General features: G+C 42.9%; 1 protein-coding gene across 2 annotated transcripts; it reads right to left on the bottom strand.

Moving 5' to 3' along the window:
- Positions 1-59: 59 nt before the first annotated feature.
- Positions 60-16,926, bottom strand: LOC118364562 (flotillin-1-like). 2 transcript variants are annotated; one of them, XM_035746204.2, is made up of 13 exons: positions 16,763-16,901; positions 16,504-16,534; positions 13,571-13,632; positions 12,696-12,771; positions 12,273-12,363; positions 11,991-12,134; positions 11,297-11,416; positions 10,662-10,910; positions 10,251-10,432; positions 5,216-5,261; positions 4,132-4,269; positions 3,696-3,860; positions 60-3,582 (listed from the first exon to the last, which is right to left on the bottom strand). In XM_035746204.2, exons 3-13 carry the CDS (start codon positions 13,611-13,613, stop codon positions 3,556-3,558), a joined length of 1,281 nt encoding a protein of 426 aa, XP_035602097.1. In that variant the 5' UTR covers positions 13,614-13,632; positions 16,504-16,534; positions 16,763-16,901; the 3' UTR covers positions 60-3,555. The 2 variants fall into 2 exon arrangements, with proteins under 2 accessions (XP_035602097.1, XP_035602096.1); XM_035746203.2 differs by lacking the exon at positions 16,504-16,534 and having other exon boundaries at positions 16,763-16,926.
- Between the last annotated feature and the right edge of the window lie 3,681 nt (positions 16,927-20,607).

The following is a 20,607-nucleotide window of genomic DNA, read 5'->3' as shown; positions in this document are numbered from 1 at the left end:
CAAGGATAAATGTTTTGTCATTAAAACACGAAGAAACAACACATGTAGAGGACAAAGGGTTTGAGTTAGGAAAGAGCGTTTGTTTATATAAATGTTACAATAATTTCAGAACTTAGTGCACTTCAATTCAAAGTTTACACTACAGAGCTTTGCAATAGTATTCATCCCCCTTGGTGTTTTTCATATTTTGTTGCATTACAACCTGTAATTGAAATGGATTTCATGTAATGGACACACAAAATAGTCCAAATTGGTGAAGTGAAATTTTTAAAATAACAAAAAAAATGTAAAAGTGGTGTGTTCATATGTATTCACCCCCTTTGTTATGAAGCCCCTAAATAAGATCTGGTGCAACCAACTACCTAAGTCACATAATTAGTTAGGTAGTCACATGATCTCCACCAAAGACCAAGGTCAGGGAAAAGTTGTGAAGTACAGATCAGGGTTGAATTATAAAAAAATATCCCAAACTTTAAAACATCCCACAGAGCACCATTAAATCCATTATATATATTTTTTTAAGAATATGGCGCCAAAACTCACAGACCAGGTAAGGAGGGCATTAATCAGAAAGGTAACAAGAGAGCAAAGATAACCCTGAAGGAGCTACAAAGCTCCACAGTGGAGATTGGAGTATCTGTTTATAGGGCCACTTTAAGCCGTACACTCCACAGAGCTGGGCTTTACGGAAGAGTGGCCAGAAAAAAGACTATGCTTAAAGAAACAAAAATAAGCAAACATGTTTGGTGTTCGCCAAAAGGCATGTGGGAGACTCCCCAAACATATGGAAGACGGTACTCTGGTCAGATGAGATTAAAATTGTCCATCAAGGAAAACACTGTGGTGCAAACCCAACACCTCTCATCACCCCCAGAACAGCATGTTTTTCCATCAGCAGGGACAGGGGAAACTGGACAGAATTGAAGGAATGATGGATGGTGCTAAACACAGGGAAATTCCTGAGGGGAAACCTGTTTCAGTCTTCCAGAGATTTGAGACTGGAACAATGACCCTAAGCATCCTGCTAAAGCAACATTTAAATGTCCTGGAATGGCCTAGTTCAAGCCCAGACCTCAATCCAATTGAGAATATGTGGTATGACTTAAAGATTGCTGTACACCAGCGGAACCCATCCAATTTGAAGGAGCTGGAGCAGTTTTGCCTTGAAGAATGGGCAAAAATCCCAGTGGCTAGATGTGCCAAGCTCAGAGACATACCTCAAGAGACTTGCAGCTGTAATTGCTGCAAAAGGTGGCTCTACAAACTGACTTTGGGGGGGGGGGTGAATAGTTATGCACGCTCAAGTTCATTTTTTTGGTCTTATTTCACAATAAAAAAATGTTGCATCTTCAGTGGTAGTCATGTGTAACCCCCCCCAAGATCTATTTTAATTCCAGGTTGTAAGGCAACAAAATAGGAAAAATGTCAAGGGGGGGGTGAATACTTTCACAAGCCACTGTACATGGAAGGCCAGGCATTATCTTGGCAAGTCAACAAAGCATAGACGGAAATACAATCATAGAAACCATATTTAACTAAGAGCAGCTACAGGACAGAAAAAGGTTCAAAGTCACAAATCATTGACATTATGACATATTATACAGGTGTGTGCATAAGTGAAAGCAGTAGTATTGTTCTGGTGAAATTGGCTTTCATTAATATCTTTAGAACATAGCATGCCTCTATAGGTTGTCACAATGTTTAACGTGCGGTGAAAGTTTAGCCTTTTTGGTTGAGAGAAAAATGGGAATCTTTCAACTTAGTCAGGCACTTGACGGTAACAAAATGCATAGATAGCCAGAGAGCATGTAAGCTTTGGGGAATTACAATCAGCTAGAGAGAAGTAGCTTCTAGAATCCTGAGTGGTGGTATAGAACACAGAAGGATTCTATTTCTATGGTATAGAACCAGTCCCTAACAAACCTTATACTACAAAAAGGATCAAACAGGGATGTGATCAGCACCACATAGAAAATCTGGAAAAATAAGACCAGTCTAATGATAAGATTACGATACAAAAGGATAGCTCCTGATTAATCAACAGACTGGCACCCAGGCTAGTTTCGCCATTCCCCTCTCCTACACACAACTTCACCTCAAACAGCACATCCACTGGACACCACGTGACTGACAGTACACCTGACCTAGATAGAGACCTCAGAGGTTAGTCTTCAGCAGGAAAACCCCAGTCCGCGCTCCCTCCCTCCTCCCACCCACTTACTTCCTTCCTTCCTTCCTTCCTTCCAATCACTTCACAGAAAATCTCCACCTTTATACAGTTATAGCACAGTAGAAGCTCTGATCGAAGGCCTGTCTGTCTAGTAAGTCTAGGGTTTAGAAACACACTGGAACTAAGCCATAATGGTGTACATGACAATCTGTCTGTTGGATAAACAACACTTTAGTAACAGAGAATCTGTAGTTCCTTGTTTTTATTTTGCTATGGAAAATTAGATTAGGTACCATCAAATTCAGTACTCCATTGATTGTGTCTATGCCAGTATTGTACCAACAGAGAGAAGAGGTTTAGTGCCAACCCATCATATAGTTTGTGATTTCATCCTACACATATGGCAGGGTCATGGCAAAAAGATCACAAATCAGCATATCTGCATGCAACTTGGATTCTACTGTAATATGGCTTGTATTGATATGATTAATTAGACTTTAAAACACAAGGCACTGGCCATTCTAGAGGGCTAGTGATATCAGTAGACTGATCTAGGATCTACTGTCAGGGGAGAACATAGTGGAAAACCACTTTGTCCATAAGTTGGTAGACAGAGGTACTAGAATCCATAAGCAGGTAGAACATGTTTAATAACATGACTACCAGTACTACAATTAGTTTAAAAAAAAGAAATGTCCACAGTGAAAGTAAAGAGCATTTCTTCTTCATTTGCAAAGCAATTAATAGCAACTAGCTAGCCAACCATGCTCAGAACAAGACAGACTACCTTATAGAACTGCAAATGTCGACAAAACAATCAACTGACAAACCTCATACTGACACGATTATTTCCTATGAACAACAAAGAATGAAGAGAATGAAAAGATCCTTTCTCAACCACATCCCAATGAAATAATACTATGAATTACAACTAAAACACAACTATGTGACAGTGGAACAGTTTATATGGACCCAAACCTGTAATAGAGGGAGACAGAAAGGCAGGCTTGAAGCAGTGATTAAAACACACTGAATAACAGACGGGGAAAAGAGGCTCGTTGCTACCAGAACTACTAAGGCTGTGTCCTGCTAACCCAAAGTGCTTTCCTTTATCCAAGCTGATCTAACAGAGATATGAACGACCAGGAGACAAACTCCCACAGTAGGCCTACAACATACAGCTTTGACCCATCCTTTGTTTCCAGATCAGTGCCAATGAGAGTGCTGACACATGCTCTAAGAAAGACTACCGTGCTAACACAGGCATGCAGACAGGCATGCAGACATAGACAACTACACTAGGTAATAGTAATTATAGGCACAAGGAGGCAGTATGGAGTTCCTGGTCTGACGGTGCAGGCTGTCTCAGTCACTGGGCTCCATTCTCAGCCCATTCGGGTGGACAGGCCAACCTGTGGAAAGAAGTGGAGAGAATGTCAGTGTTTGTCAACAAATAAGTTCACATACTGTATATGCACACACAAATACTATGTTCCTCTCTCTTCCACACACGCATTACACAGACCTGTGAGATGTTGATTCCAGTGAGTTTCTCCACAGCAGCTGGTAGTCTGGTCATGATGTCCAGAACCTCTCCGGTCAGCTTGGCAGCGCCCACCTCACCGCCGCCGCTGGAAACCATGGTAACCTTCTGGGCCATGGAGAGGGGCCTGCTGATCTCCTCTGCTATCTAGAGGACAGGAGGAGTGATGGCAGCTTCAGGAAGAGAACAGCAGCAGACAGGACTGCAGTAACAGTACACTACATGTCCATCTGTCATCTAATCAATCTGTCATCCATCTATCCTCATATCCACTGAATCTGACCATTTATCCATCCAATCTCTTCATCCATCTGCTCAAACTCTCCATCTACTGAATCACTCTCCCATCAATCCTTCTCCCTATCCATGCACCCTCCCAGTCTCTAGTAGAACCAGTCCTACTCCCAGTGTGACTGACCAGTGGTAGTTTCTCCAGCAGCATGTCCACCATGGCTCCCTCCCCGTACTGTTTAAAGGCCTCAGCCTTCTTAGCCATCTGCTCTGCCTCGGCACGACCCTTAGCCTCCAGAGCAAACGCCTCAGCATCGCCCCTCATCTACACAGACAGGACAGAGACAAGGAGAGAGAACACATAGTTCAAATAACCAAAGGGTGTATATACACAGAAGAAAAAATAAGAACACACTCAGTTGCCAGTTTATTAGGTACATCTGGTACCGGGAGGGTCCAGAACAGCCCGAATTATTTGGGGCATGGAAACGTTGCTCAATAACTGGTATCAAGGGACTTAACTTGTGCCAAGAAAACATTCCCCACACCATTACACCACCCCCTCCAGACTGTACTGTTGACACCAGGCAGGAAGGGGCCATGGACTCATGCTACTTATGCCAAATCCTGACTCTGCGATCAGCATGACGCAACAGGAACCGGGATTCGTTGAGCTAGGCAATGTTTTTCCACTCCTCGATTGTCCAGTGTTGGTGATTGCGTGCCCACTGGAACCGCTTCTTGTTTTTAGCTGTGGAACCCAGTGTGGTCGTCTGCAGCAGTAGCCAATCCGTGACAAGGACCAGCGAGTTGTGCTTTCCAAGTTGCCGTTCTGCACACCACTGTTGTACTGTGTCGTTACTTGCCTGTTTGTGGCCCGCAAGACACAGGTGGGTGGTTGTGCTATGAAAAATATATCCAAATGTGAAATGGACTGATAATAAGAACGTGTATAATATATGAAACAGGAAGAAAGAGAGATAACTTATCCTAAAGTTAAATTAAGGCAAGTAAGCGATGCCTACAAAGAAGGAGACAAGCAAGTTAGAATAGAGACAGGAAGAGGAACAGAGAACACCAACCTCAATATGGAGAGAGGGGAGGGAGAGAAAGAGAGCGAGTGGATGAAGAGGGTGGAAAGGACAGGCTGTCAGGGGAGAAGCTAGGACAGGAGGCATTTCAGACAGCTATTGTACTGGGGGTGAAGAGACTGATAACAGGAGTGACAGGAGAGTGGAGGGGAGTGATCGAGGAGGTGCTGCTGAACTCACTCTGATGGACTCTGCCTCTGCCTCAGCCTCCATGATGAGCTGTGCACTGTGAAAGAGAGAAGGACAGAGACCGTTTGAGTTGAACAGAGCAAATGTTGGAGCACTAGAAAAGTATCTTCCTCAGTTTAACAGGACTCACTGTCCAGGACTACTGTAACTACTACGGAACAGAACATACCCACATCATTCCCCTTTTATGGCGACAATAGGGCCTTTATTTGCTGTATACGTTAGACGTATTGGAATTAGGCCAAAGCGGTATGTAATGGAAATAGTGGTGAACTTGATCAAATGTTCTGAAGGGGGTGTATCTGACCGTTTCTGCAAGAAAGAAACAATTGCAAATTGTTGTGGACCTGTAAACAGATTGTTTGAACACAATAATGTTTTGCAGTCACTTTCCCCCCCGAACATAAATATGCTGCACTGCCCGCGAATTCTGAAACATGGTGTAACTGGGGAAAATGACAACTACAGTAGGGTTACTAACAACTGTAGCCTACACACTTAAATACAAAACATCAACCACAGACTCAAATCAACTGTCTGTTATAAACTGTGCTCCCTGTTGGATGCATAGGCTAGCTAGAGCAAACTTTTAAAATTAGAATAGCCCATCTAATAAGTCCAATTAAAAATGAGAGATGTGCTCATGGTAATTTGTTGTATGGCTACTTCAGGAATATGAACTCATGACCAGAAAATGAGGAATTTAGTCTGCAAATGATCATTATTTTAGAATGCAAAAATAACAGCAAATGACTGGATCTTGTTATTATATTTAGCTCCTTGTTTTTTTAGTTATGAATAAGAGTATCATCATACAGTTGAAGTTGGAAGTTTACACACACCTTAGCCAAATACAATTAAACTCAGTTTTTCACAATTCCTGACATTTAATCCTAGTAGAAATTCCCTGTTTTAGGTCAGTTAGGATCACCACTTTATTTTAAGAATGTGAAATGTCAGAATAATAGTAGAGAGAATGATTTATTTCAGCTTTTATTTATTTCATCACATTCCCAGTGGGTCAGAAGTTTACATACACTCAATTAGTATTTGGTAGCATTGTCTTTAAATTGTTTAACTTGGATCAAACATTTCGAGTAGCTTTCCACAAGCTTCCCACAATAAGTTGGGTGAATTTTGGCCCATTCCTCCTGACAGAGCTGGTGTCCCTGAGTAGGTTTGTAGGCCTCCTTGCTCGCACACGCCTTTTCAGTTCTGCCCACAAATGTTCTATAGGATTGAGGTCAGGGCTTTGTGATGGCCACTCAAATACCTTGACTTTGTTGTCCTTGAGCCATTTTGCCACATCTTTGGATGTATGCTTGGGGTCATTGTCCATTTGGAAGAACCATATGCGACCAAGCTTTAACTTCCTGACTGATGTCTTGAGATGTTGCTTCAATATATCCACATAATGTTCCTTCCTCATGATGTCATCTATTTTGTGAAGTGCACCAGTCCCTCCTGCAGTAAAGCACACCCACAACATGATGCTGCCACCCCCGTGCTTCACAGTTGAGATGGTGTTCTTCATCTTGCAAGCCTACCCCTTTTTCCTCCAAACATAACGATGGTCATTATGGTCAAAAATATTATTTTTGTTTCATCAGACCAGAGGATATTTCTCCAAAAAGTACAATCTTGGTCCCCATGTATAGGTGCAAACAGAAGTCTGGCTTTTTAATGGCGGTTTTGGAGCAGTGGCTTCTTCCTTGCTGAGCAGTCTTTCAGGTTATGTCGATATAGGACTCATTATACTGTGGATATAGATACTTTTGTACCTGTTTCCTCCAGCATCTTCAAAGTATTTTGCTGTTGTTCTGGAATTGATTAGCACTTTTCAAATAAAACGTTATTTGTCACATGTGCCGAATACAACAGTGAAATGCTTACTTACAGGCTCTAACCAATAGTGCAAAAAGGGGGTTAGGTGAACAATATGTAAGTATAGAAATAAAACAACAGGAAAAAGACAGGCTAAATACAGCGAGGCTACATACAGACACCGGTTAGTCAGGCTGATTGAGGTAGTATGTACAGTGGGGCAAAAAAGTTTAGTCAGCCACCAATTGTGCAAGTTCTCCCACTTAAAAAGATGAGAGGCCTGTAATTTTCATCATAGGTACACTTCAACTATGACAGACAAAATGAGGGAAAAAAAAATCCAGAAAATCACATTGTAGGAATTTATTTGCAAATTATGGTGGAAAATAAGTATTTGGTCACCTAAAAACAAGCTAGATTTCTGGCTCTCACAGACCTGTAACTTCTTCTTTAAGAGGTTCCTCTGTCCTCCACTCTTTACCTGTATTAATGGCACCTGTTTGAACTTGTTTTCAGTATAAAAGACACCTGTCCACAACCTCAAACAGTCACACTCCAAACTCCACTATGGCCAAGACCAAAGAGCTGTCAAAGGACACCAGCAACAAAATTGTAGACCTGCACTAGGCTGGGAAGACTGAATCTGTAATAGGTAAGCAGCTTGGTTTGAAGAAATCAACTGTGGGAGCAATTATTAGGAAATGGAAGACATACAAGACCACTGATAATCTCCCTCGATCTGGGGCTCCACGCAAGATCTCACCCCGTGGGGTCAAAATTATCACAAGAACAGTGAGCAAAAATCCCAGAACCACACGGGGGGACCTAGTGAATGACCTGCAGAGAGCTGGGACCAAAGTAACAAAGCCTACCATCAGCAAGGACATTGAAGATGAAACGTGGCTGGGTCTTTCAACATGACAATGATCCCAAACACACTGCCCAGGCAACGAAGGAGTGGCTTCGTAAGAAGCCAGTCTCCAGATCTCAACCCCATAGAAAATCTTTGGAGGAAGTTGAATGTCCGTGTTGCCCAGCAACAGCCCCAAAACATCACTGCTCTAGAGGAGATCTGCATGGAGGAATGGGCCAAAATACCAGCAAGTGTGTGAAAACCTTGTGAAGACTTACAGAAAACGTTTGACCTCTATCATTGCCAACAAAGGGTATATAACAAAGTATTGAGATAAATAAGTATTGGGTCAATACCAAAAGTTTTCCACCATAATTTGCAAATAAATTCATAAAAAATCCTACAATGTGATTTTCTGGATGTTTTTTATTTTATTTTGACTGTCATAGTTGAAGTGTACCTATGTTGAAAATTACAGGCCTCTCTCATCTTTTTAAGTGGAAGAACTTGCACAATTGGTGGCTGACTAGATACTTTTTTGCCCCACTGTACATGTAGATATGGTTAAAGTGACTATGCATATATGATGAACAGAGAGTAGCGTAAAAGAGGGGTTGGCGGATGGTGGGACACAATGCAGATAGCCCGGTTAGCCAATGTGCGGGAGCACTGGTTGGTCAGCCCAATTGAGGTAGTATGTACATGAATGTATAGTTAAAGTGACTATGCCTATATGATACAGAGAGTAGCAACAGCGTAAAAAGAGGGTTTGAGGGGGGCACACAAGGCAAATAGCCCGGGTAACCATTTGGTTACGTGTTCAGGAGTCTTATGGCTTGAGGGTAAAAACTGTTGAGAAGCCTTTTTGTCCTAGACTTGGCACTCCGGTACCGGTAGTAGAGAGAACAGTCTATGACTGGGGTGGCTGGGGTCTTTGACAATTTTTAGGGCCTTCCTCTGACACCGCCTGGTGTAGAGGTCCTGGATGGCAGGCAGCTACCGTACGCACTACCCTCTGTCGTGCCTTGCGGTCGGAGGCCGAGCAATTGCCATACCAGGCAGTGATGCAACCAGCTGTAGAACCTTTTGAGGATCTCAGGACCCATGCCAAATCTTTTTAGTTTCCTGTGGGGGAGTAGGCTTTGTCGTGCCCTCTTCACAACTGTCTTGGACCATTCTAGTTTGTTGTTGATGTGGGCACCGAGGAACTTGAAGCTCTCAACCTGTGGTGTTGAACACTGAGCTGTAGTCATTGAATAGCATTCTCACATAAGTGTTCCTTTTGTCCAGGTGGGAAAGGGCAGTGTGGAGTGCAATAGAGATTGCCTCATCTGTGGATCTGTTTTGGCGGTATGCAAATTAGGGTGGGTCTAGGGTTTCTGGGATAATGGTGTTGATGTAAGCCATTACCAACCTTTCAAAGCACTTCATGGCTACGGACGTGAGTGCTACGGGTCTGTAGTCATTTAGGCAGGTTGCCTTTGTGTTCTTGGGCATAGGGACTATGGTGGTCTGCATCTCTAGGAGTCAGAACTCGTCTCCTTCCTGAGCGGTATGACGGCTGCGTGGTCCCGTGGTGTTTATACTTACGTACTATTGTTTGTACAGATGAACGTGGTACCTTCAGGCGTTTGGAAATTGCTCCCAAGGGTGAACCAGACTTGTGGAGGTCTACAATTTTTTGTCTGAGGTCTTGGCCGATTTCTTTTGAATTCCCCATGATGTCAAGCAAAGAGGCACTGAGTTTGAAGGTAGGCATTGAAATACATCCACAGGTACACCTACAGTTGACTCAAATGATGTCAATTAGCCTACCAGAAGCTTATAAAAGCAATGACATCATTTTGGGGAATTCTCCAAGCTGTTTCAAGGCACAGTCAACTTAGTGTATGTAAACTTCTGACCCACTGGGATTATGATACAGTGAATTAATTATAAGTGAAATAATCTGTCTGTAAACAATTGTTGGAAAAATGACTTAATAACCAACTTGCCAAAACTATAGTATGTTAACAAGAACTTTATGGAGTGGTTGAAAAACATGTTTTAATGACTCCAACCTAAGTGTATGTAAACTTCCAACTTAAAATGTATATTCTCCATTTGCACAAGGTTATCTTTGCCTTTTAGCAATGCAATACTTCAACCACTAGAAACGTTGTGTATTAATGTTCTAGAGTCTGCAGGAGAAGTACATTCTCACCTCAAGTTTCCTTTTTCCAACTGACAACTTCTGCGTAAAAACTGGCACATTTTTGGGGCAACCTTTGCATAAAAACTGGCACATTTTTGGGGGTATATTTAGTGTACGAAACGTTTCTCAATGAGGCCCTGGGTAATGTAACATACCGTTCCGCCTCAGCCAGTCTCTCCAGACGGTATCTCTCTGCCTCAGCAGGCTTCTTCACCGTGGCCTCCAGCTCCATCTCCTTACGGGTGATCTCCTGCTCCTGCAGCATGATCTGCTGAGACCTCTCCACCACCTTCACCTGCATCGTCTCCTCCTCAATCCGCTGCTTCGTCTTCGCCACCTACATAACCCCAATAACACAATGGATTTAACAAAAATATATTTTTTAAACACTTAGACACTTTACATCAAAAGTGATGGCAGTGGGGGGAATTTTAATGCTCGTATCTCAAGTTAGGATTCTGCCCTGTGTAAATAAATAATTATTAGAACACGACACACTGCCTCGGCTGTGTTGAGCGTCTTAATGAGAGGATCATTGCACGGCCCAGAGTTTGGTGGCAGGATACCTGCAGCTGATAGGCCATCTCAGACTCCGCCTTCTTGGTGTTGACCTCGTAGTCGTAGGAGGCCTTCTTCAGCTCGTAGTCTCTCTGGGCTTTGGCCATCTCGATCTCATTCAGATACTGGGCAGACACCTTCTCCTGCATGGCCTGGGCCTCACGGATCACCGCGTCTCGTTTGTACTGAGCCTCTCCGATCCTGGCATCCTTCTGCACCTGAGCTGTCCTAGCTTTACCCAGGGAGGTGAGGTAGTCCTGACAGAGACAGTGTCATTATTATTATGAGAAACATGGTAGTTTGTGTCCAGCATGTGATTGGCTGATATGGCCAATATATCACAGCGACGGGCTGTATCCAGGGACCCCTTCGCATTGTGCAAGAACAGCCCTTAGTCGTGGAATATTGGCAATATACCACACCACCTTGGGACTTATTGCTACTATAAACTGGCTACATAAACAGAACAGTAAACAAGTATTTCTGTGCAGGAATTTGTCTTGCATTCTCAAACACAGACTTTTAAAAGACATCAACATTTTACCTATGCCAATATCTCAATTTCAGACTGTATTCTGTAACAACAATCCTTGTGTGACCTTCATAGTGTAACGTCGCTGTATATTTGTCAGAGAGAACAAACCTGGTCGTCGTGAACGTCTTTGAGCGTGTAGCTGACCACGCCGATGCCCATGTTGACCAGGTCAGAGGAGGCCACCTTGAACACCTGCTCAGAAAACTTCTTACGGTCCTGGTAGATCTCCTACAGGGGAAGGACATTCATAACAAGAAATAATATACATGCCATTTAGCAGTCACTTTTACACATTTTCGTTTTGGTGGCCCCAGATCGAACCTATGAACCCTGGCGTTGCACGAGTCACTCTACTAACTGAACCACACAGGAAAAGAGGGGGATAAGGGTGGACCAGCCATAACGAGTGTACCCTGTCAAATTGGCCTGTTCTTAGGGGCTTTGTCCTTTCTAGTATTTCTGTATCTACAAGGGGGGACCTGTTGCATACAGAGGAGATCAGCCAGAGCTACACAGGAAGTAAAACAACAGACCTTGGGAATGAAAAGGAGACTTGTTATTACATACATTATAATAACTATAATCCATTATTGCTCTGAGTTTCCAGGCAGGTTTGCCAGCATTTTAAGTAAGTCATGAGAAAGGTCAACAATGAGGAAAAACAAGCTATGGCTTGTAGCTGGAAGTCAGTGAGACATTCAGCAAGTCAATTCAAAAGACCAAGTCACTCCTTTAGGAAGAGAAAAGGGCACCAGAGGCAACACGTGCCCTTTATCAGGACATGGTGCGGTGTGTAGCATACCTCAACAGTCAGATGGGCGATGATAGCCCTCTGGTGCCCCTCCAGTGTTTCCAGGGCGATGTTGGAGACCTCAGCCTCAGACTTCCCCATGAACATCTGACAGGCCGTGGCCAGCATCTCCTTGTTCTGACCCTGGATCTTCACCTGTCAGAGGTTATAGGTTACATATGGAATCCCTATTTGACCTGTGAGGTCAATTATACCCATCCAATCAGAATAAATGGCTACTTTCACATGTACACGAAGTGTGTAGGGGCTAGGGGATGATATCTAAGTCCATACCTGGGCGATGCCCGTGACAGAGATGGGCACTCCATGACGGGTGTACACCTTGTCACTCTTCACATTCAGAGTCAGGGTGTTCAGAGTGATCCTAACAGAGAGAGAGAGATGTGGTTCAAAGAGGGAAAGTACAATGAGAATAGAAAGGGGGATAGCGAGAGGGAGGAGAAAATGAGCCAGACAGAGAGAGTAACCACGACTACAGGTGGAGGCTACAAATGACAGATTGTGTTGCATTATAAGCTTAAAATAGTAGCCTGGTATTCATATAGGCTCATTTAACCACTAACGTTACAGTAACAGTAGAGAATACACAGGGACTATGTGGCCTTTTTCTCTATACATTAATAGAATCCCTGAATGAAACCTGGATAGATGAACAGATGGATAACTGAAAGAAGAAGGGGAGGGAGAGATAGCCACCTCTGGATCTGTTGAATACAGGGGAGGACAAACACTCTTCCTCCAGCGATCATTAGTGGAGGGGAACGACCAAAGCCTGGAGGAGAAGCGAAGGAGAGAGAGGGCAATCAGTCTTTGACAAATAAAGGTAAAAAGTGTAGCCTTAGTATATACTAAAAGAGTGGGTTATTTGAAAGTATGAGAGAGATGAGATTACATAAGGCTGTTCTCTGTCAACACAGTACTGCACACAATTAAGATGTCATGTACACTGAATCTATGACTTCAATTTGCCTACAATAGGACTACATTGCAGCACCACATTCCATAGAATAAAATGTAAGTGAGGAGCTAGCCTATCGACAGCTGGTATTGTAAAATGTAAACAAAATACTGTACGGTTTGAGCTGAACCTGATTACAGATTCCTGTCCTGGTTTACTACACACTGACATCCGGGCACGTTCAGCAGGACATGATGATTTGGAACATTCAGATAGAAATATGTAACATAGAACAAACTTGCCTCTCCGACATGTCGATCAAGGAATCACGTTGGCTCTATTAATGACTTTTCTATCAACAAAGTTTGACAACTGAAAGCGGCCCAGAGTTACTCAATGGTATCACATGACACTTCATGATAGGCCAAAGTGAGTCACATGTCACATGGCCCTGCATTACGTTTTCTGTTACTTGTACTGTAAACAATCACATACAGTAAACATAGGCCTATTACAGTTTCAGGAAGAGTCATAACAATATTGGACCATGTAGGGCGGTGGGGGTAAGGTTGTGTAGATTTGCCCAACCTGTTTTTTTTTTTGTTGAGGGTTCTGTATTGTGTCATGTAAGAGTATGTTAATAAATATTAACACGTAAAACTAAACATCTTACCAGACACCACCATGGCTTCATTGGGTCCACATGTGTGGAACATCTTGATTTGGACCTAAAAGCTGTTAGAGACGATTGTCAACGTCATTAGACAGTCTCCACTTGGTTGGCCTAATCTTTCAAGACTCCCTGGGTTAGTACTAGTGTTTTGCTGCTAGTTCTAATTCCAAATAGTTTAGGTCTAGTAGGTCAATAACACAGTAATCATACATGTAAACACAGCCTTGAGATCTTAGAGCTACAATTAAAATAACGTTTAAAATGTAAATATAAGTGATAAAGAAGGCCCAGTGCCTCAAGTTGTGTGTCTGACAGTTACTTGTTCATCCGATCTGGTACAGGAGTGTGGAGCCTCAAACATTGTACTGACAAAGGGATATCCTTGTCTCATCGCGCACCAGCGACTCCTGTGGCGGGCCGGGCGCAGTACACGCTAACCAAGGTCGCCAGGTGCACGGTGTTTCCTCCGACACATTGGTGCGGCTGGCTTCCGGGTTGCCCACTGACAAAGAAATGATCCGTCTATAATTTTAATGGTGGTTTATTTGAACAGTGAGAGACAGAATAACAACAAAAATCCAGAAAAACACATGTCAAAATTGTTATAAATTGATTCGCATTTTAATGAGGGAAATAAGTATTTGACCCCTCTGCAAAACATGACTTAGTACTTGGTGGCAAAACCCTTGTTGGCAATCACAGAGGTCAGACGTTTCTTGTAGTTGGCCACCAGGTTTGCACACATCTCAGGAGGGATTTTGTCCCACTCCTCTTCGCAGATCTTCTCCAAGTCATTAAGGTTTCGAGGCTGATGTTTGGCAACTCGAACCTTCAGGTCCCTCCACAGATTTTCTATGGGATTAAGGTCTGGAGACTGGCTAGGCCACTCCGGGACCTTAATGTGCTTCTTCTTGAGCCACTCCTTTGTTGCCTTTGGCCGTGTGTTTTGGGTCATTGTCATGCTGGAATACCCATCCACGACCCATTTTCAATGCCCTGGCTGAGGGAAGGAGGTTCTCAACCAAGATTTGAGGGTACATGGCCCCGTCCATCGTCCCTTTGATGCGGTGAAGTTGTCCTGTCCTCTTAGCAGAAAAACACTCCCAAAGCATGTTTCCACCTCCATGTTTGATGGTGGGGATGGTGTTCTTGGGGTCATAGGCAGCATTCCTCCTCCTCCAAACACAGCGAATTGAGTTGATGCCAAAGAGCTCCATTTTGGTCTCATCTGACCACAACAATTTCACCCAGTTGTCCTCTGAATCATTCAGATGTTCATTGGCAAACTTCAGACGGTCATGTATATGTGCTTTCTTGAGCAGGGGGACCTTGCGGGCGCTGCAGGATTTCAGTCCTTCACGGTATAGTGTGTTACCAATTGTTTTCTTGGTGACTATGGTCCCAGCTGCCTTGAGATCATTGACAAGATCCCCTCCCGTGTAGTTCTAGGCTGATTCCTCACCGTTCTCATGATCATTGCAACTCCACGAGATGAGATCTTGCATGGAGCCCCAGGCCGAGGGAGATTGACAGTTCTTTTGTGATTCTTCCATTTGCGGATAATCGCACCAACTGTTGTCACCTTCTCACCAAGCTGCTTGGCGATGGTCTTGTAGCCCATTCCAGCCTTGTGTAGGTCTACAATCTTGTCCCTGACATCCTTGGAGAGCTCTTTGGTCTTGGCCATGGTGGAGAGTTTGGAATCTGATTGATTGCTTCTGTGGACAGGTGTCTTCTATACAGGTAACAAACTGAGATTAGGAGCACTCCCTTTAAGAGTGTGCTCCTAATCTCAGCTCGTTACCTGTATAAAAGACACCTGGGAGCCAGAAATCTCTGATTGAGAGGGGGTCAAATACTTATTTCCCTCATTAAAATGCAAATCAGGGCCTCCCGGGTGGCACAGTGGTCTAGGGCACTGCAGCGCTAGCTGTGCCACCAGAGACTCTGGGTTCGCGCACAGGCTCTGTCGCAGCCGGCCTCGACCGGGAGGTCCGCACAATTGGCCTAGTGTCGTCCGGAGTTAGGGAGGGTTTGGTCGGTAGGGATATCCTTGTCTCATCGCGCACCAGCGACTCCTGTGGCGGGCCGGATGCACGGTGTTTCCTCCGACACATTGGTGCGGCTGGCTTCCGGGTTGGATGTTAAGAAGCAGTGCGGCTTGGTTGGGTTGTGTTTCGGAGGACGCATGGCTTTCGACCTTCGTCTCTCTCGTACTGGAGTTGTAGCGATGAGACAATATAGTAATTACTAACAATTGGATACCACGAAATTGGGGAGTTTTTCTTAAATGCAAATCAATTTGTAACAATTTTGACATGCGTTTTTTTGTCTGTCTCTCACTGTTCAAATAAACCTATCATTAAAATTATAGACTTATCATTTCTTTGTCAGTGGGTAGACGTACAAAATCAGCAGAGGATCAAATACTCTTTTCCCTCACTGTACTTTACTTCCTGTTTATAACGAAATGTACAAGCCAGTGGAATAACATAGAATGTGTTGTGGTAACAAGATGGCAGTTACTTTTGTGGTTAGTACTTTTGCGGAGAAAAAGCAGTGCAAATGTGACAGTCTGGGTGGGTGTACAACAGACTACAGTTTAGAGAGAACGTGATTTGGCAGAATGGGACAGAGGCGCTCCATCTCATCTTGGATCTAAGCAGATTGATGAGAGGTTAAATTAGCCATGTGGATCCTCCAACAGTGTCGTTCGTGAATCCATGGTTTATGCCGGAAGTTACATTATAATAGTTACCGTCTGCCAATATGTTACAGCTAGCTACATAGTTACCACAGAGATAGTAACCAGAGACAGTAGAGAAACTATAACTAGCTAGTTACGTCAACAATGTGAATGTTAAATACAGCAGATAGCTAACGTTAGTTAGTGCATTTACTTTTGCCATGTGCCGTCACCCATACTGACCCACCCTATTCTGTCTCACGGCTTCACATCACTCCCTGTGAACACAGCAAAGATTATATTTCTCTCAAATCACCACAAAGTCTAACCACAGTCAAGTGCGTAGCTAGCTAACTTGCAACTATGCCCCCGCATCAACCAAATGAGCTAGTATGCTAGTTTAAACTTGCTGGGTGAAAATCACATATTTACGTTACGCTAGCTAGGTCCATAACAACCACAAAAAAAGAAACAAATGTGTTTTTTATCTTGCCTACTGTACTTACCAATCGATTCTCCCTAAATATATGTTTTCATAAATCGTCGTGTACACTCCAGATGGTTTCAATATACTCCGATTTACGTGACTTGACGACTGGCTCAAATACTGGAATTGCAATAAAATGTTACTTAACGTGACTTAATGGTTAGCAAATGCTGACCACGCCCCCTTAAGAGTATAGTGGAAATAATGCCCTCTGGTGGTCAAACTGTAGACATTCTTCACCTAGAGAAATGTTAAGGGCGGGCGGGGTTGTCAAACTTCTTGCTTTGGGGAGAGTTGTTTTTTTATTTATTGGGCACAGGGGAAGGTAGTGCATTTTTCCCCTGGTCTAACTTTTTGCTTTGGGGAGTGTTTTTATTTTATTTTATTGGGCACAGCGGAGGGTAGTGCATTTTCCCCTGGTCAAACCTTTTGCTTTGGGGAGTGTTTTTAGTTTATTTTATTGGGCACTGGGGAGGGTAGTGCATTTTTCCCTGGTCAAACCTTTTGCTCTGGGGAGTGTTTTTTACATTTTTATTGGGCACAGGGGAGGGTAGTGCATTTTTCCCTGGTCAAACCTTTTGCTCTGGGGAGTGTTTTTTACATTTTTATTGGGCACAGGGGAGGGTAGTGCATTTTTCCCTGGTCAAACCTTTTGCTCTGGGGAGTGTTTTTTACATTTTTATTGGGCACAGGGGAGGGTAGTGCATTTTTCCCTGGTTTACATTCGCTCTTTTGCATTAGTTCTTCTATCCTAGCCACATTTCCTCATCTGCTTGCATGCACCTCCCCTACATTAAGGTATTTTGGTACTTCCCTTATACACTATGCTTTTCGGGATGCTAACTTTATTATTATTATTACTACCACAGGTCAATATAGTCTACTAGTCTGTCTTCTATCCACCATTCATAGTATCAGTAGTGGAAGGTGGATCATTTCTCAAGATCTGCAATAAGCTAACTAGCAATCATACCACACATAAAAGCATTCAAAGCTGGATCAATTTTCAATATGAACCCCAAGAACAACTATGAATAGCTGATAGGCAGAGGAGAGGCAAGGTGTATCATTGTACATGAAACTATTCACATTGACCCCTGTGTTTTATTCTTATTGTTTTGCACTGAGTCTCTTGCACAGGCTCGATGTACACTCACTGGACTCTAACCACACATACTACACTGACACTCCAACACACACTGCATATTGATGACGCCACACACACACACATGCTGCTGCTACCCTCTATTTATATATGCATTGTCACTTTACCCCTACCTGCATGTACATATTACCTCAATTACCCAATACCCTTCCACATTGACTCGGTACTGGTACCCTTGTATATACCCTCATTATTAGTTTGTGTCACTATTTTGCCTATAGTCTATTTAGCAAACTTTTGTTTTGTTTTACTCTACATTGTTGGTTAAGGGCTAGTAAATAAGCATTTCACAGTGTTGTATTTGGCACATGTGACAAATACAATTTGATTTGAACAGTAAAGACATGAGACACGCAGCTCAAAAAGCTCCCCTATTAATCTTGTTAAGGGACAATACAATGATCCTACATAGACTAGCCTACATTGCATTATTGTTTAAGTGAGTACAACATTATACTTTAGGCTGCAGTGAAAATGTAATTTGATTAACAGAGCACAGGTTTCCAGCCTTCTTATGGGAGTGAAGTACATGTCAGATAAGACATGTAATAACATGGCAATGCATTCAGTTTATTAGGCTACAGATGAAATAAATAGGTGAAATTCACCGGGTGGTGAATGTTCACAGTGATGATCTCGATGCTCCTTTCAATAAATATCAAGTGTCTTATTCTGGTGACATTTACATTTACATTTAAGTCATTTAGCAGACGCTCTTATCCAGAGCGACTTACAAATTGGTGCATACACCTTATGACAACCAGTGGAACAGCCACTTGCATCTAAATCTTGTTGGGGGGGAGAAGGGGGGGGTGAGAAGGATTACTTACCCTTACTTACCCTATCCTAGGTATTCCTTGAAGAGGTGGGGTTTCAGGTGTCTCCGGAAGGTGGTGATTGACTCCGCTGTCCTGGCGTCGTGAGGGAGTTTGTTCCACCATTGGGGGCCAGAGCAGCGAACAGTTTTGACTGGGCTGAGCGGGAACTGTACTTCCTACATGGTCGATGTATGGCTGCTGTTTGACAAATAAAAAGAATCCAATAATAATCTCATGTAGACTATAGGGTCCCACAGTGGAGGCATCATAATAACCATAAATCTAGCGGTCAAACAGGAATAAGGGCTTACCCTGGGATGACGTTTTGGTCAACATGTAAATCTCTCGGACAAGGTAACTGTGCCACTAAAGTATGCTGACGCGGCAAAATCGATATCCACATTGATTAACACAGCCACAGTTTTAGTAGTAAACATGATTTAATTCTACGAGGGGGTGCAATTTATTTTACAGTACAAGGGGTGGGTCATGTGAAAATATTTGTTAATGTTGGGGATAGGATGCATTTAAAAAAAAAAATGAAATTACACAGAGCTAGGGTAAATGTAATGTTCATAAGTAGTAATTTAGTGGTTTGTTCATAAGTACAAATTCAATACACTTCGTGAATGGGGTATGAATGGAAATATAATTGATCCCCACCCTATGATATGAAAATGACTCCATCTCCAGCCTCACTCTGGACCCAGTCCAGAGGATTACCATTCTCCTAGCAATAGGATATAGCAATAGGATATAACGGCAGCACGTTCACGAGTCCCCCTGCAAAGACATACTACATTTGGGAATATCAATTTGTTTAGCACTTTAGTGGAGTACAACTGTTTTTCACTGCATTGCTTGTAAGGGCAAAAGGCGAAACCCAAATGCAGTCGCTGTATAAGGATAGGAGACAGGCACAGGAATACGTAATAGAAGGTTTTATTTCTCCACCCAAAATAAAGGACATCATGAAAACGACGAAGCCCAACACACATAAAAGGGATGTAAACCAAATAAAATAGCGAGGTGTAAACCTCTAAATAATATACGGTACGAGACCCGTAATAACAAGTGCCCAATAACACGTAGCGCGAAAGCCGATACTACAGAGCACAGATACTCACAAGCTCAATAGACATGGGACAATAATCAACAGAGGGCACATATAGACACATACTAATCAGGGGGAATGGGAACCAGGTGTGTGTAATGAGACAAGACAGTCCGGGGTTGGGGGTAATGATCCAGTTCAGTGACACCTAGAAGGACGGTGAGGTAGACCTCCGGAGCTGGTGAACAGAATGAACAGCAGCACCGGGGGGATCCGTGACATTGGCATTACAGTTTCTGGCAATGCATGAATTTGTGGTGGATGTGACACTAAACTATGAATTACCTCATCAGTGTCCCTATTTTAGAAAACAGTCAGACGGTAGCAATTGTGGTGTTTATGTGTATTCTCTAAAGTTGTCTCATTAGAGGGCAATGTGAATATGCTTTGTCACAATGGCATGGGCGAGTATGTTTTATATGAGTTATCAGAGAGAAAATTACTACTTAATACATTTTACACTCTACAGAAAATTATTACTGACCTTGATAGATAATAAACACCTCTCTGTATTATGTATTATCATTAAATCTTGTCTCTGTTATTGGTTTAACGTGATTAATAGACCTTTAATATATACTGCTAACCTTGATAGAAAAAGCTAAACATAGAGGCCTATAACTTGAAAAGAATGTTCTCCATTGTCATTCTGAAAGCTTCATTATACTGTGTACTGTTAGCCATGTAGCCTTGTTGTCTCCTGTAGTACATTTTAACTCTACAAAAAGACCCTTTGCTGACCTTGATCCACAATCATGACAATATAG

Source organism: Oncorhynchus keta, chromosome 31 (assembly GCF_023373465.1).
Source record: "Oncorhynchus keta strain PuntledgeMale-10-30-2019 chromosome 31, Oket_V2, whole genome shotgun sequence".
In the NCBI taxonomy this organism is placed as follows: Eukaryota; Metazoa; Chordata; class Actinopteri; order Salmoniformes; family Salmonidae; genus Oncorhynchus; species Oncorhynchus keta.
The sequence above is the reverse complement of the archived record's forward strand: the minus strand, read 5'-3'. Positions and strand labels throughout refer to the sequence as shown.